Source organism: Emydura macquarii, unplaced genomic scaffold (genome assembly GCF_026122565.2).
Source record: "Emydura macquarii macquarii isolate MOO-44397 ecotype Brisbane River unplaced genomic scaffold, CSIRO-AGI_Emac_v2 contig_499, whole genome shotgun sequence".
NCBI lineage: Eukaryota > Metazoa > Chordata > Testudines > Chelidae > Emydura > Emydura macquarii.
The window spans coordinates 12,575,544-12,592,388 of record NW_027130636.1 but is presented as its reverse complement, the minus strand read 5'-3'; the positions used below and the strand labels follow the sequence as shown (position 1 = coordinate 12,592,388).

The following is a 16,845-nucleotide window of genomic DNA, read 5'->3' as shown; positions in this document are numbered from 1 at the left end:
GTTGGTTCTTGAGCCTGTTTGCCGTAAGAAAGCACCAAAGTATACCGGAGCTTCTTTGTGTTGTCAAAAGTTGTAAGACATTAAAATATTTTACATTTGGTTACTTTTATTATTTAAAATTTCCTTTTAGTTGTTTTAGGGGTTGATGTCTGTCTTTGCTCTGCTAGCATGCTATGTCTGGCAGACAGTCTGATTATTATCTGACACCTGTGTAAAAATTGGTGTAACTCAGTTGCTCAATCCACTTACTTGTGACTTTTAAGTGACATCAGATGCAGGTGCATAGTTTGTGATATCAAAAAGTTCTGTGCATCCTCAATATCCATTGATTTCTGTACCTTACAGAATGGATCCATAGTGCCACAGTTACTCAAGATGTCTACTAAAATTTGAAAGTTCTATAAATATTGAAACTTTGCTTTTAGTTTTGGTGTTACTAGTAACTCATATTTATGCAGTTATTCACTCTGCTTCTGGAAACCTCATCTGGCTGGATGTTAAGGGATAGCGTCAATTTGAAATCTAATCAATTTATTAAAAAATTGGGTTCCAAGTAGTTGGAGTTACGGTAACTGCCCCTGAATACCCTTGCCATTTTTACCTTCTTATTTTCAAATTCTTAAAGTTTGTTTTTTTTCTCTCTCCCCAATTGCTATGTGAAAGGCCCACACAAACAATAGGGAAAACTGACAAACTATATTCAAGGAGACCATAAAACTGACTAGACAATATGATGTCAATTGCATAAATTAAACAAAAAATAATAATGAAATACTTCCCTCCTCTCTATTTCAAGGATTGTAATCTTAAGGATTACAAATAATAGTAGTGGGTGGTTAAAAATTTCAGACAGAAATGTGAATTGTTAAATTGATCAAATCCCTTAAATGATTGTAGATGTCGTTTTCTAAAATTTGCTTTTCATCAATATATTTTAAGATTTATCAGTGGATGAAAAGTAAGTGCATTTTGAACTAGCTTTAGTTACCATTTGTCCAATGCACCCATTTCCGTGTGTGTGTGTGTAAGTGTAAAATGCCTTTAGACTACCAGGATATAGCTCTCCAGTGATGGCTGGCCTTGTAGTGTGAAAAAAAGAGTCAGAATCATGTACAGGCTAATCTTATGTCTTCAACCCAGCCTGACTCTCTCAGATCTTCCCAGGCTGCTGCTGGTATATGAGGTGCTTCCTGTCCCTGAGGTTCAAGCTTATCTCATCAGCAACGATGGGACTTCTTGTTAAAATGTGGGGAGAGGCGGGGAGAACATGGCCTCATCTCACAGATAAAATTAAAATAATGTATTTATTTTAAATAACTGGTCTAATTCCCTCTGACTCTTATCTTTCAGCAAGTGAGGCCAGTCGTGCTTTAGGATCAGATCCTGCAATCTGTTCTTTGCTAATGAACATGGGCAGAGCCACTTCCGTGGGACTTTGCATGGCCAAAAGTATTTGCCCTTACAGATCAGTTTATAGAAATAGAAATTTGGAATAGATGCTTCAGAATTTCAGTTTGGAAATTCTTTTAACATGGCAAATGTGTTTTTAAGTATATGTTGTTGATTTGCAAAGTATGTTTGGAAAGTGGCTAGCACTCCAGTCAAATTCAGTTAAGCACTTTAGAGATTGTGAAATCACATCTTACTATGCTGGGTGTGAAGCCAAAATGTTGCACAAGAACATTCTTAGATGTTTGACATCATATCCAAGGTGATTGTGATTTATATAATGCCATTGTAAGTCCCTTTATACAACACAGATGCCTTTTTGATTTTAAAAAAAAAAAAAAATCAGACTTTTTTTTTTTTTTTTTTTTTTTTTTAATTTGAAATGGCCTAAATGTTTGGTTCTTTTATGTAGCAGAAGAGTATGATGGTGTGGACTCACACTTGCTCAAAATTTGACTGTTTTCAGATGTGGATATTCAGTATAGATTTGAAATCCCCTTAAGCACTGTACTTAGTTGAATGTGTACCTTCCAGACTAATCTGCTGAAACCTTTTCAGACGGGGGCATTTTACGCAACAGTTGAGTTTGCAGAATTGACTAATTCTCTTGTCATTAACCTGGATTTCTTTTTGAATAGGAAATGTGCCTAGACAACATTTCTCATATTGGACAGCATATCTAAACTGATAAGTGTGATGTCCTATATTGTAACATCCAGCTGGCAGTTAAAAAATACCATTTGAGACCACCTCAGGGGGGGTTTGCAGTGGTGATGAGGGTATACTTGCATCTTCCCTACTTTTTAAAGCAGCACTGAAATTAACATCAAGGTTTAGGCTTAGACACTCCCAGTATGGTCAGCAATGTGGAAGTTCATTGGTACATTACTGTGTCAAGACATCAGAACAAATCCTGTGCTGCTATACACCCTATACAGTTTGGCCTACCTTAAAAGTCACAACCCTATGGGACAAGTGTTTTAATTAAATGCCAACATTTAAGAATTTTGAGGTATCACTTTATTGCTCAAGATTTGTTGTCCTTTCTTTTGTAAGTCTCTCTCTCAAAAATCAGGTGGTGGTCTCCCTCCATCAACACTATTCCCAGATCTGTACTGATAATGGGCTCAATCCTGCAAGATGCTGAACTCCTTGTTCCTGATCACCCATGTGATTAAAGTTAAGCACATGCTTAAGGGCTTTGCTGGATTGGGGTCCGAATGCTCAGCACCTTGCAGGAATGATCCAAATGGTAGGAAACAATGGCTCCGATTTGACTTGGATTTACAGCCCAGTAACTTCATTGGGAATGCTTGGGATATAAATCAAGGAAGAATCTGGCCCCACAGCTGCTGAGCCATAACCCTTCAGTATGGTGAGAGAAGAGCTTCTGGAGGCTAAGGAAGGAAATAGGGTATGTAGCAGAGCCACATGCTTTCCAGCGCATCTGCCCTGTCCGTTTCTATTCATATTACGGTAGGGGAGCGCCAAGTCCAAAATTAGTATTTGTCATTTTCCAAACACAAAATCAAGTTACAAATATGCTGAAAACCGAACACTTCCTTGACCATCTGATGACTCTTTTGAGTGCTAATGCTATATTTTTCATGCTTTAGAAGACTTGTAATTTGCTAGAAATCCTGTTGTGCTAATACTAATTTAAATTGTTTGGGTGTGGGGGAAGCAGATGTTAGCATTTTTATATGTAATGGGGTATTTTCCTATAAGTTTCAACATATATTTTAAATTTATAGTTTAAACCTACTGTGCTGTTGTATGTCTTGAAAAGCTGAAGAAATCTGGTTGAAATAACCAGAGAGAGTATGTTGGTGCTTGCCTGTTTGCTTTTAGCTTGTTTGTTTAAGGGTGAGAAGTTGGCAGTAGTTTGCATCTGATTTTTGCCTTGGTTAAATCAGTGATATTAACTAGAGTTAATTTATCCCTAAGATCAACATCCAAAAGGTTCTGTGAATTGCCATGTCCTACTCTTCTAGAAATACATTTTTCTCGTGAACCTCCTCTGGCATAGTATTTTATTAGGTGTTGTGGATAGAGGGCCATGGGGAAAAAAAACAATAAAATTAAATGTTCGTTTGTTCCCACATTCTGAAATAGGAATCTACAGCAAAATGAATGGTCCAGCAGTAATAATAGAAAGTACACATTTGTATTCATTTACTAAAAGGACCCTTTTCTAGTTGGAAGAAAACATTTATTTGTGGCTGAGCCCTGGGATGATCTGCGTTCTTAGGTGAAAATGAGAAGTGAAACTGAAGTGTGTACAATATAGTAACAATGTTATAAAGAATTGATTTAACTTTTGCATCTCTTAGGAAAATGTGGTTCTGAGTTGGCAGGTACAGTATAAAATTGTTAACAAGAATTACTAGTTTGTATGTGTAAGATATGCAAAGTTTAAATTTAACTAAACTATAGCACTTCTAATGTATGTCTAATATTGCAAAATCCCTTTTTGTTTTCCAGGATGATCTTGCAAAAGGAAGGTCCTCGTTCTCTGTTTAGAGGGCTAGGTCCTAATTTGGTAGGCGTTGCTCCTTCCAGGTAAAATCTAACACATGACTATTCAATAAGTGAAGTAATTTTAGTCTATTGTTTAAACATGTGTATGTCAAGCTTTAAGGCATGGGGGACTTGCCTCAAATAAGCTGTTACATCTGTAGTGGAAATATTTAGTGGTAAGGCCACTTTTTTTTTCTTTGCATAACCTCTAAATTTGAGAGAAACCAGTTGGGCCACTCCTGTATAGTGCAAGCTCCAGACGTGCATCTCTTTATCCACAGCAGTATTCAATAATGCCCATCTCTGAAATTTTCTGATGTCCAGTTTTGTACAGAATGAGGTATACAGTCTTCTAACCTTGTTTGCAGGGATATACATGCCTATTATAATGAGTGTGTGACTGAATAGAAACAAAGGCACAGTTTCCAGTGATGTAAGGCAGTAAATAAATATACATTTGAAATCTTCAATTAACCTGTCCCCTTCAAGAGGACAAATTGTGGGGGGGGAAATACTCCTAATACATTGGGCATAACTCGCGCCCAGAGATCTGCTAGTGGAACACGTGTGCATCTGCTGCAATAAAAAGTCCACTTTGGAACAGGAGGAAGGGCACAGTGATGCAAGCTGTCTGCACCCTCTACACTGTCTGGTCCTAGAGCCAGCTAGAACAGCCCAGGAACCAGGTGGGACTTGCCAGTGCAGGAGCAGTGTCCGGGCCACACAGCTGAAACCTTTTGAGCCCCTATTGGAACTTAAATCTGCTCTACCCATTGAAATCTGGTGGAAGGGATGTTGACATTTGCCTTCTTCAGGGGTGAATGTTTCTGCTGGCATACCTGTCTTGGTAGTTACAGCATTGTGTAGATAGCAGCTGCTGGTAAGAATCGAACCTCATATTTTGAGCAACCTTAAACAGAAGCTGAGGTTCTTTAAAATAAAGGATGGAAAAGACACTAATAACCACACAGCCTACCGTCTACTCTGATGTGTTAACCCATATGGCTGCTTTCTGTTCAGTATTTGTACTCTATGAAGTTACCAGTTACATCTTCCTAATGCTGCCTTATTGTTCATTCCACATATTAATTCCCCTTTGCATAAAGACACTTCTACTAAACTCCACCCTATCTGATTCATCCTTAGCTTCAGCTCATCTCCTTAGTCTGTTTTTTGAGCCCGCTAACCTCCTGTAGTTCATGGAGTCCCCTTTTTGTATACTTTTCAACATTTAGGGGAAGATTTCCAAAATTTGCTCTGAAGAATTTAAGAGCACAATCCTTTTCGGTGTGCTTGAAAATCTCATCATTAAAAACCTAACCACTTCTCAGAGTTTATAGCCCTGCAGACAATTTGTTATCTTTGCTGCCCTTGTTGGTACCACTGTCAGACATATGAGATTCTATCATGTGAATAAATACTTGCGTAGATCTTTGGCATTCTAAACGTGGAATGTGGTGTGGTATCTTTCATGACCTGTCAAAGCGATCCCAAGATGAATAAGCTATTCTTTCTAATTCACGGTTTAGTATAGCTCAGAATCATAATACTGCTGTAAATGTATTCGGTCAAATTTATTCTTAATGTGACTTCATGCTATAACCGGGGAATAAATTTAGCACATTGTGCTAATTTGGCTTCAGTAGTCAGTTACTAGTTCCCAAAATCCCTTTTAAGGACTTTGTCATGCAGTCTGCTGGAACAAGAAATTGAAAGAGCAATTCATTTCATACTCTCTTGATTTTAATTTCTTTACTTTTAAAGGGCACTTTATAGTGTATATTTTGCTTAATTGCTATTAAAATGACTTTAAACATTTTGAAAACTTGCAGGGGAAAAAAATCTATTTAATGCAGAAGTCTGTGTTATTTTTTTGTTCTGATCACAAAATCAGCACCAGTGCTTGCAAAAGTTTACTAGTCCTGAAAGTACTCTTACTAGTCTTTGCACTCCTGAATCAGATACTTAATTTCTGACAAGATTATTGGGAACAGAATTCTCTTCATGTGCTTGTGTTAAAGTCACCATTTTATGCTATCTAAAAGCTGGCATTCAGAGTTTTCAGACGGTATAAACTTACAGTTTATAACTCTAAATGTATTCAAGTTACCAACTGCTAAAGTTTGTGTAAGAATTCAAATAGTAAAGACTCTAGTGTATTGTCCTGTCCCTAAATACTTACTCATGCCTCATGGGAAAGCCTTGTTAAAGAATTGATGTATGCGAACAGTTCACTTTATTTCCTTTTACTTTGTTTTGTTACTAGGTATCTGTACAAGAACATCATCTGTTCTGTTGCTTATTTTCCTTATTTCTCCATTTGATGTCATGAATGTCTTAGTGACCCTGTAATTGGCTTCAGTTGTCTGAGTGAGATCCTACTTGGCTGCAAGAGTAGATCAGCATTGCAGAAACAGACTTGATTTTCATGCAAATATCCCTCATAAGAAATGAGAAATTAAAACTTGAAAATATCACACATACAGGAGAGAGCAGTCTCGAAATAACATTTTTTGGGGGGTGAGGTTTTCACGAGTCATCAGCAACTCATTGAATGTACTTTGTTCTTATAATTTTAATTAAATGCTTAGATTTTGTTTTAATAGCTTAATTCTTTCACACTTTCAAAATTGCCCTTCATAGAAGGACCTCATTCTCTTTTTAAAAGTTTTTGCTTTACTCTGTAGGAATCTCTACTTCATAGCTATTGCACACCGTAAATAGCTGACCACCTCACAATCCTTAATAGAATTATCCTCAAAACACCACTGTGTTTTAGGGAAATACTGTCACCCAATGTTATAGATGAGGAATTGAGACACAAAAGTCTCTGCCCAACATCACTCAAGAAGTCTTTGATAGAGCAGAGAATTGAACTGAAGTCTCCAACTCCCAGGCTGGCACCATAACCACTGGGCTGTCTTTCCCTGCACAATTTTTAATGGTGTATTTTTCTTTTTTCACGTCCCACTTTTTTCACGTCCCCAACACGTCCCCACTCACATATCATGAATTCTGTTAGATAGTCATGGAGCCTATATTGTTAGTTTCAGGCTGGTGTGTGAAAGAAATGATCATAAAAATATTTCGCGTGTTCACAAAATTGATTCTAAATGCATCTCTATTGTTCATTAATTTGGTTACATGTGTTACTTTGCAGTGAGCTTTTTCAAAAAGCTATTCAGTTACTGTAGCTTGTTTTCTGTAGTGCTCTCACCAGAATTGTTGACATGGTAATATGTTTAGCTTTATAAATTAGCACATCATGTTTTTTTCCAGTCATCAACTTTGGTCAAACACTGTTTCAATTAAGCATTTGGTAAGTGGCTTTAACAGCAGTTCTTTGTTTGAATAAGCTGTAAAGAAGCTTGTTTCATAACATATACAGCAAACTCAACTGGATTCAGATCCCATTTAAAAAAATTACATAGCATAAAGCAAGCACTTTATCATTTTGCTGTGGAGAAAAACATGTTTGCATAACTAATGAGGTTGTTAATGTTTATATTTTCACTCCTGTAGATTTTATTTATTGACTTAAAAATGCACAAGCCTTATTGCTAACCTAAAATGTTAGTAAGCATGTATATTTTGTATTCTTTACAAAATAAGTTTCACAGCTGTAACAAGCAAACACTAACTCTATTAATTGATACAGACGTTAGTTTAAATACTAATGAACACCATTTGTCAGTTTTATATAATTTAGTATTTGCAAATTTACAATAATTCTTTCCTAGTCCCACCCTTCATTTCAGTTAAAAAGTTAAAACACTTATTCTGAAAGGTTGAGGCAAGACTGAACAAGGGACAACTGAAAAAATGGTATTTCATGTTTTTAATAAAACAACTTAGAAGCCAAAAATAACCTTATATCTTGCCACCCCCAGGCAAATCTTACATGTCCATTACAAAGGTTTTACTTGTTCTGTCATTTGGCAATGCCACTAAAATGAATTTACAGATAGCACTGCTTGACGTTGCATTGCGAGGTGTGTCTGAAGTTACAACTCCATCTGTAAATTAAGCAAAGCATTGCCACTCTGCATGAGCCGGTGGCTGGAGTACCCCAGGTTCACAAACTCTCCTTATGCTCTCACACACTCTCTCTCTTTTCGAGGCCAATGGGGATTGGTGCATTACAGAGGTGAGGAGATGGGACAATTGTAAACTGCCCCCATTCCATTCATTTTTTTTCTTTCTTCTCTTCCATCATTCCTAAATATTCCAACTGCTTTGCAGAATTATGGTTTGAACATCTTTTTGTATAGCAAATATATTTTAGTGAGTAGCCAACATATCTCCTTGGAGTACAGTAGTATGATGAAGCCAGTGTGTCTCTTGCATTAGCACTACTTGTAGGTACATCTGAGCATAAGAGATAATAATATAACTTGAGCCTTATTCTAATTTTAGAGCAATATACTTTGCTGCTTACTCAAATTGCAAGGAAAAGTTGAACAATATTTTTCAGCCAGACTCTACCCAGGTACACATGATTTCAGCTGGAGTGGCAGGTAAGGATCTGTAACTTTTTGCTTTCTTTATTCTAGAGACTTAATAATGATTGAGAGGTTATGATGAATGTAAAAATAAATGTGCTTAATGATTTTGAGTGTAGTAGCTAGATGTATGTGCAGGTGACTCTTCTTCCCCCCATGTTAAACATGGAAGCCAGCTTGAGCATGAATGCATGAACTTGCCCTTTATGATAATGGGCATCTGCAACTGTGTGTGTGTGTGTGTGTGTGTGTGTGTGTGAACATGCTTCTCTAGGAAAATGGGCATGCATTTAGTAATTATTTTTGCTTAGCAAACTAGTACCAATGTGGTCAATGTTACAGTAAAAATTATGGAGACAAAAATCTATTCTTTCCCCCTTCCCTTGGTTTTATTTATTACAACTTTTTTTATATACTAAATGTGTTTTGAGACTCTGAAATAGGCTGGTAGGTCTTGGTAAAGTATACATCTGTCCCTGTTCAAATGCTAAAATATTTCAAGTTTGCTTTAGTGTTAAATAACCCAGATTGTGTTCCTGGGAGAGGGATTAGAAATTAGATTGCAGCGTACATTAATATATTGGCCTAGCACTTCTGAAACCATAGGATCAGACTTGGATAGGTCCAGAATGAAATAGGATCGGTCATTTAAATGTAGTCCCTAGAGTATTTCCACTGGCACAACAGAGCTGCCACTCATTGTTACTTGGTTGGTAATCTCTATTTGGGTGTAGTAAACCAGGGGTATGAAAAGTCAGATGCATTGGCAAAATTGTGTTGGGGAAGCGCAAACATCACCTGACAGCACCATACTTGCAGCTCATTATATCCCTCATAGTTAGGTGTAGTAAAAAAAATTGTTTTAACAAATTCTGTTTGTTCTATGCATATTTTAGGGCTGAAGTTTGGCCACTTAAGCACAACAGAAATGGAATTGGCTAACTCACGCCAAATTATGTAACCAATATATGGTATTTCTTGTCTATGGTGTGGGCTTTCAGAATGTCAGATGTGCAGTTAATTGTGATAGACCAGTGGCTCAACATGGAAAACTCTGGAATGTCCTAAAGCAGATAATTGACTGTGGCACATAGAATTTGGTATCTAGATGGAAGATCAAAGTGGTATTAAATCTGTGTTTATATAATACAGTGATGTGTGTCACCGAGAAATCCAAGAGAGATAAATAGTAGTGATGTTTAATCTTCCTGTGATAGAATGAGGTGCCCCCTAAGGCCAATAGTTTCAGGGTTTTATAAATAGAAAAGGCATGGAACTAATGCCTTCATGGAGGTAATACAATATCTCTGTATCACATAACTGGGTTTTATGGGTGAGGAGGATTGAAGAGGAAAAAAGAAAACAATTAAAATTCATCCCAATCAATTAACTGCTTCAGAGACCCTGCTTATGTAAAAGCTTTTTCGATTACCTATGTTCTTTTTTTCTTCAGAGAATTTTAAAGAAATATTATTTTTCTCTTGACAAGGAGCTGAAGACATGAAAATGGATTAGCAATCTTTTTTTTAAACTGAAGACCACATTTATAATGTATGCAATCCTGCAAACAAATGTAGGTTCTGAATATCCCTTATGTCTGGAAGTCTTTGTACTTATTGCTTCCTAATGTAAAGAACCTCCTGTAAATAGATGGGGTAGGAATTTTCCTGATCCACGTGCAGATACTGATTCTGGGCTTTTCATTGACTTTTGTATCTGTTCATTGACTTTGTTTCCTACCTCAAAGGCTGATACTGAGATTTGTCTTCATGATTAGTGGATACTGGATGAACAGCCTTGAGCTTTAGTAGCCGTCTGCCTCTTTGTGGTTGCATTGGGAGACTCTCATATTGCACACTAGTTTAATCACTGAGAACACTTTCTCCCATTTCTGTGACTGGTGTTGTTTTTTTTGTTTGTTTTTTTTTTTTTTTAAATTAAATCAGGATACTCATGCAGTACTGATGAGCATTAACGTTTAGCTTTGCAGTTATGCACCTAAACCACATGGTTGGTGAAACTGAATGCCCCAGGCAGATTCACACAGAAGGTAGCTAATTTTCTTTTTTTCTTGAAATAGCCTAGTACAGTATGCTCTAAAAGCCTTGTAAAACAAAGTTCTGTGCTAAATACGAGTAATCTCTTGATTCTTAGTACTGAGCACTAGCCTTACAACTAATGTAAAGGGGCATAGTTCAAATGTAACATAGCTTCTGGAAAAATGCTAACCTTGTCATTTTGTAATTAATTCTAATAATGTCTATGAGAAATGTGCTAAAATCAGCTATTAACAATTTTGCCTGCAAGATTTGTATTCCTGAACAATGCAAAGTAACTTGTAAATTAAGCATGCAATAAATCTCAGGGACAGATTTGTAAGCCTTTCTTTAAGTACTAATTTGTTTCAAGAGGCTATCTCATATAAAACCTCATTATGATTTTGTTTTCTCTACTTAAATTGTATAATAATCAGAGAACTTACTTGTTCTACCAAATAGTAAAATTGATAAACTTAGGTATCTATTTTTGTAGCTGTCATTGGTTTCAGTAGTAAACTGAATTAAGCAATTTCACATAGTACACTTTTTCTGTTCAGATGGTGCCTTTTTTTGTATAAAAAGCTTCTAAAACGAAGCAATTAAAGACCACATGCTGCTTTTGTACCATGCAGCATGTCTTCTGAAATGATGATATATCTATTGATTTGGAGTAACTAATGAAAAAAGGACAATATGTCCTCCTCTAAGGTGCAGTCAAGACAATTGTCTTTAATTTTCCTTGAATATTACCTATAGTTGTGGCTCATGAAAATAACCTTATTCATTGCCTAACGGTATACTGTACTGTACAAAATTTTATAAGTACCTCTATCTTTTAAACAGTCAAACTTAAGCATGAGACTTAGATGATATTTGTGAAGCCCTTTGTCGGATTGGGGCCTAGAGCCTTGATTCAGCAAAGCATGTAAGCATGTGTTTAGGCTCCAGCTATCTGCACACAACTTTATTCAAAATCACTGAAGATAGAAATTGATCCTAAAAACTTAAACAAGGGATGGAAGACTTGTCCTCTGCACATGGTATTTTAGGAGCAAGAAGAAGTTAAGCTACCTTCTTCATTATCATAGAATCATAGAAGATTAGGGTTGGAAGGGACCTCAGGAGGTCATCTAGTTCAACCCTCTACTTAAAGCAGGACCAATCCCAACTAAATCATCGCAGCCAGGGCTTTAGGAGGTTTCTAAGGTGTACCTTGACAGTTTCCACCACCTCCCTAGGTAACCCACTCCAGTGCTTCACTAGCCTCCTAGTGAAAAAGTTTTTCCTAATATCCAACCTAGACCTCCCCCACTGCAACTTGAGACCATTGCTCCTAGTTCTATCTTCTACCACCACTGAGAACAGCTTAGCTCCATCCTCTCTGGAACCCCCTTTCAGATAGTTAAAGGCTGCTATCAAATCCCCCCTCACTCTTCTCTTCTGCAGGCTAAACAAGGCTAGTTCCCTCAGCCTCTCCTCATAAGTCATGCTCCAGCCCCCTAATTATTTTTGTTGCACTTCTCTAGACTCTCCAATTTGTCCACATTCTTTCTGTCATGGGGGGCCCAAAACTGGACACTGTTCTCCAAATGTGGCCTCACCAGCACTGAATAGAGGGGAATAATCACTTCCCTCGATCAGCTGGCAATGCTTCTACTAATGCAGCCCAATATGCCATTAGCCTTCTTGACAGTAAGGGCACACTGTTGACTCATATCCAGCTTCTTGTCCACTGTAACCCCTTGTTGAACCTCATCAGATTTCTTTTGACCCAATCCTCCAATTTGTCTAGGTCACTCTGTATCCTATCCCTACCACTCCAACCAGTTTAGTGTCATCTGCAAACTTGCTGAGCGTGCAATCCACCCCATCCTCCAGATCATTAATGAAGATATTGAACAAAACTAGCCCCAATACCGACCCCTGGGGCACTCCACTTGTTACCGGCTGCCAACTAGACATCAAGCCATTGATCACTACCTGTTAAGCCCAATGATCTAGCCAGTTTTCTATCCATCTTATAGATAAGATCCATCTGATAAGAATATTGTGGGAGACAGTATCAAGAGCTTTGCTAAAGTCAACTCCACTGCTTTCCCCACATCCACAGAGCCAGTCATCGCATCATAAAAGGCAATCAGGTTGGTTAGGCATGACTTGTGAATCCATGCTGACTCTTCCTGATCACCTTCTTCTTTTTCAAGTGCCTGAAAATGGATTCTTTGAGGACCTGCTCCATGATTTTTCTGGGGACCGGTCTGTAATTCCCTGGTTCCTCCTTCCCTTTTTTTGAAGATGGGCACTATATTTTCCTTTTTCCAATCATTCAGGATCTCCCCCAAATCACCACGAGTTTTCAAAAGATAATGGCCAGTGGCTGTAAGGAAATGCTCAATATAATTTGAGGCTTATGGTTCCCTCCCCTGACTCTCCCTTTACAAGATACAAGTAATTCACTGAAATCAACAGCAGTCACTCTTATTCTGTGGTGGATAAATTGTGCCACTGGTCTCTATTAGTAATGGAAGCCGTATACAACTGGAAATTGAAAAGTGTTTAGGCCTTCACTGAGATCTTCCTTGTTACTGTATACAACCTTCCAACATAGAGTTCACATCACTTTTGTTCCTAAATTATTACACTTCAGTATGATAAAAGATTTTTATAACATACAGATGTACAGCATCCTTTCTAGTCCAATATATCATGATTTTTTTTTCCAGACTTAGACTGTGACTGTATAGAAAACATTCCTTAATAGAAACAAATTAAGGATGTTTTTGTGTCTGTAAAGATGTTTGTTAGTCCCATAGTTAGTTCCTTGTTCGTTTCAAGGTTGTAACTAAAGATTTAGCACACAATATAAATTTTGCTCTCAGTTACTCTTGTGCAACCCTATCGATGTAACTGAGGGTAGATTCCTCTGTTTTTTGTCTGTTTGCATTTTTTAATTTTAAAAATGATCCACAAATTAGTTTGAACAGCATATAATTGCAAATCTTGGCACAATTAGGGAACAGAGTCAGTAAACCTTGTTTGAGTCTGAAATGCAGGAGTCAAATGCAGTTTGTAATAAATTTTTGTGTCCAGCTGGATATTAATGGACTACAGTAGGGAAACGTTTTATTTTTGTGATTTTAAACTAAGCAGTATGGACAGAGGATTGCTGAATGAACAACAAATAAATAAATGCATTTGTGGTTCACTAACCCATTGATGTCAGTGATTTCTGGCAGTATGAAATCTGGCCTTCTGTCAAAAGACATCAGACTGTGTTTTTTCTCGGCTCTGTGTGACAAGGTTAGCATTTTTTTTAAAAGTGAATTTTTGGGTTTCTGGTTTTTTTTAACCTGTGATTATAGGTAAGTATTTACAACCTATAAATTTGAACTGCTGCAAATGGCAGAAATTTCAGTACTCAATGCATTTTACAAAAATATTTTAATATCTGTGGCCTGTTCTGATTTTTTTTTTCTTTTTTCCTAAACTTTTAACCTGAAAAAAGTTAGATCCCACAGTAACTAATTCACAAATCCTTCCAATGGGATTCAATTTGTACACGTGTGTCTGATGAGGTCACTGCTTGTTGTTATGATACAGAAAAGCCTGTGTCTATTTTAGGCATTTACTGTACATTTCTCCCGTGAAAAGAGTGAGATCGTGTCATCTCATGCTCCCCATCCGCAGGTCACTTCCTGCAGAAATATGGACTAACTTAAACCTCGTGAGTACTGAACTGAGCGTCTCTTGCAGCCTCTAGTGTAAGAACCACACTTTGGGTTTGTAATATCTATTAAATAAACAAAACAAGGGGAATGCATTTTTGTTATCTGAATTCAAATGATGTGCACTGTGCAAAAACGTTTCTTCTCTTGAACTCTGGATTAGAGTTAATTTTTTCAGTGCAGTTCAGGGAAAGGTGGAAAATACCTTTCACTGATAGCTTCCATTTACATAGCCATGTTGGCTATTTAAAGGTCCCTTGATGACTATAGCCAGGACATTTGATTTTTCAAAGTATTTCATAGCTGCATTTAAAATGCTGCAGCTTATACCGTATGTTGCCATACTATATCAAAGACCTCTTCCTCTTTTTATCTCTTCTTCTTTTGGTTGGAATTGTTTAATTTTACTTTTTGGATTTTTAATCCAGCATTACATATTCACATGCATCTCTGTCAATTGCAGTTGTCTTACAGATAAAGCCAAGCTTTCAAAGATGACGCAGAATAGGAATACCTGGGATCTTACCTGTTTTTAGTCAATTGTTTGGCTACAGAGATGAACTTAAATAGTTGTTTCAATCTGAAATTCAGACCTAATTTGCAGAAAGTACTAGACCACAGACAGCAAAATTGGATTAACTTTTAAGAGTGCTATATTGATCAGCATCTCTGATTCTATCCATTTAGTGTTTTCTTACAAAAATTACATAAAACTAAAATATAATATAGGATGTTTTATCAAGAGACAACATTCACTTGCTTCTGATTTATTAATTACTCAGTTAAAACTTTGCCGCTATAACATTTAATACTGTTTACATTTTGAGAGTAAAAGCTACATGGGAGAATGGAGGACAATAGGCCTAGGGAGCCACGTACAACCTGCTTACCTACCTTACTCCTGCACAGGGAAGGGGGAGTTGTAGTTGTCTTGTTCTTAACAGTAGCTCTGCCCAGACTTCCTTTGTGACATAAGACAAGTAATCAAAGCCTGTGTTATCAAAAGTGTCCAATTACTTTGAGTGCTTCAATTTTTGGGTTCTTTACTTGAGGCCCACGGGGCCTGATTTTTCAGAGGTACTCACTATCCACAGTACCTTGGGAAAATCAGGTTGGACACCCAAAATTATTAGACACTTTTTGATTGCAAGGTTGGGCCTAAAACTCTCTGTGCCTCAATTTCCCATTCTTTAATATAGGAATAACGCTTCCTCACTGCACGGGGCTGTTGTAAGACTAAGTTAATTAATGATTTGAAGTGCTCTGATACTGTGGTGATGAGTGCTATAGGAAAGCCCATGAGTTGAACACAACCAAGAACATTTCACAGAACAGGCATTCCTGGACAGCATGGGACCTAAGATGTGTCCCTTCCCAAGCTTGCATGTATTGATCGAGGCCAACAGTGAGTGGAATTAAACTGCATCTTTTCCAAATGACTACCAAGGGGTACTGGCAAATATATGCCTTCTTCAGTACTTCTTGGGACATCACGCCTTCTTCTGCCCTTGGGGGAGATACGAATTACCCCAGCCACTGCTACTCAGATGTTGCACCTCCGTCTGATTCCACTACTCCCTCCATATGGCTCCGGGGCCAAGAGCCTTACTTAAACCCAAAAAGATGATCATCTTAGGTCAATAGGACAGGAGGAGACTTGGATAATTATTACAAATAGAATCTAGTAATAACACAGTCAGGCATATCCCTTTTATTATAGAAGCATTTAATTAAATAGGAAAATAAATAAATACCAGGGGCAAGTGAAATACCTTTTTGTCTTGCTGTCTGTTTTTAAATCAGTGTGTAGGTGGAAAGTTATAAATCTGAGTCACTGGACCAGAATCTGCTCTCACACTTGTGTAAATATCCTATTTTCAATGCAGATACTTCAGATTAACAGTGGTATAATTGAAAACAGAATTTGGCCCTGTGTTTTACTCTTCAGTTGCTCCTTATTACTGAAAGCATTTTTCAGGAAAAGAGATCTTGTTTCGTGAAAGTTCACATACTTCTGCTGCTTATTTCCCCACCTTAAATCAAAATCTTTGGCTTGAAATTGCATTCCTTCCTAGCACAACCCACTGTGGTGTTCTTAAGGAAGGATTATGATGTAAGGTAGGGATTAAGCATATTCTGTTAGTGATGATAAATAGCTTAGTTACCCTCCATCTCTTACACTAGTGTAAATCAGGAGTAACTCCAGTGAAATCCATGCAGTTGCACTGGTATAAAATTGGTTTAAGAGGCAAATAATACTTGTAATAACTCTTGTAATAAGAGTTGTTTCTAAGTGGAATTTATTTTTTCAAATATTCTACATGATACCCTTTTATGGACATTCTGTGCATCACTAAAGCTAACTGGGTCTAATTCTCCATGGCCTATCTTGTATAGTCACTTGCAGATGTGTGAACTGGGTGTAAAACACTACCATTCTGTTTTGATAGTATTTTACACTCCCTGCACTGATATAAAGGACTGTGCACACAAGGCAAGGTATTTGCTCTTGTTTAGTTAAACAGAAAAATCAAACTACCCTCACAAAAGTACTCTCATGGTCTATGTTTTAGGTGTATGCACTAGTAGCTTTCAAAATTAAAGTTACAT

At 37.2% G+C, this 16,845-nt stretch overlaps 1 protein-coding gene across 1 annotated transcript in view; it reads left to right on the top strand.

Moving 5' to 3' along the window:
- Nucleotides 1–16,845, top strand: part of SLC25A36 (solute carrier family 25 member 36) — a 50,564-nt gene that overhangs the window by 16,644 nt on the left and 17,075 nt on the right. The window contains exons 3-4 of the mRNA XM_067538954.1: nucleotides 3,934–4,011; nucleotides 8,386–8,486. Of these exons, the coding sequence (XP_067395055.1) occupies nucleotides 3,934–4,011; nucleotides 8,386–8,486 (179 nt within the window). The remainder of the gene's footprint in view (nucleotides 1–3,933; nucleotides 4,012–8,385; nucleotides 8,487–16,845) is intronic.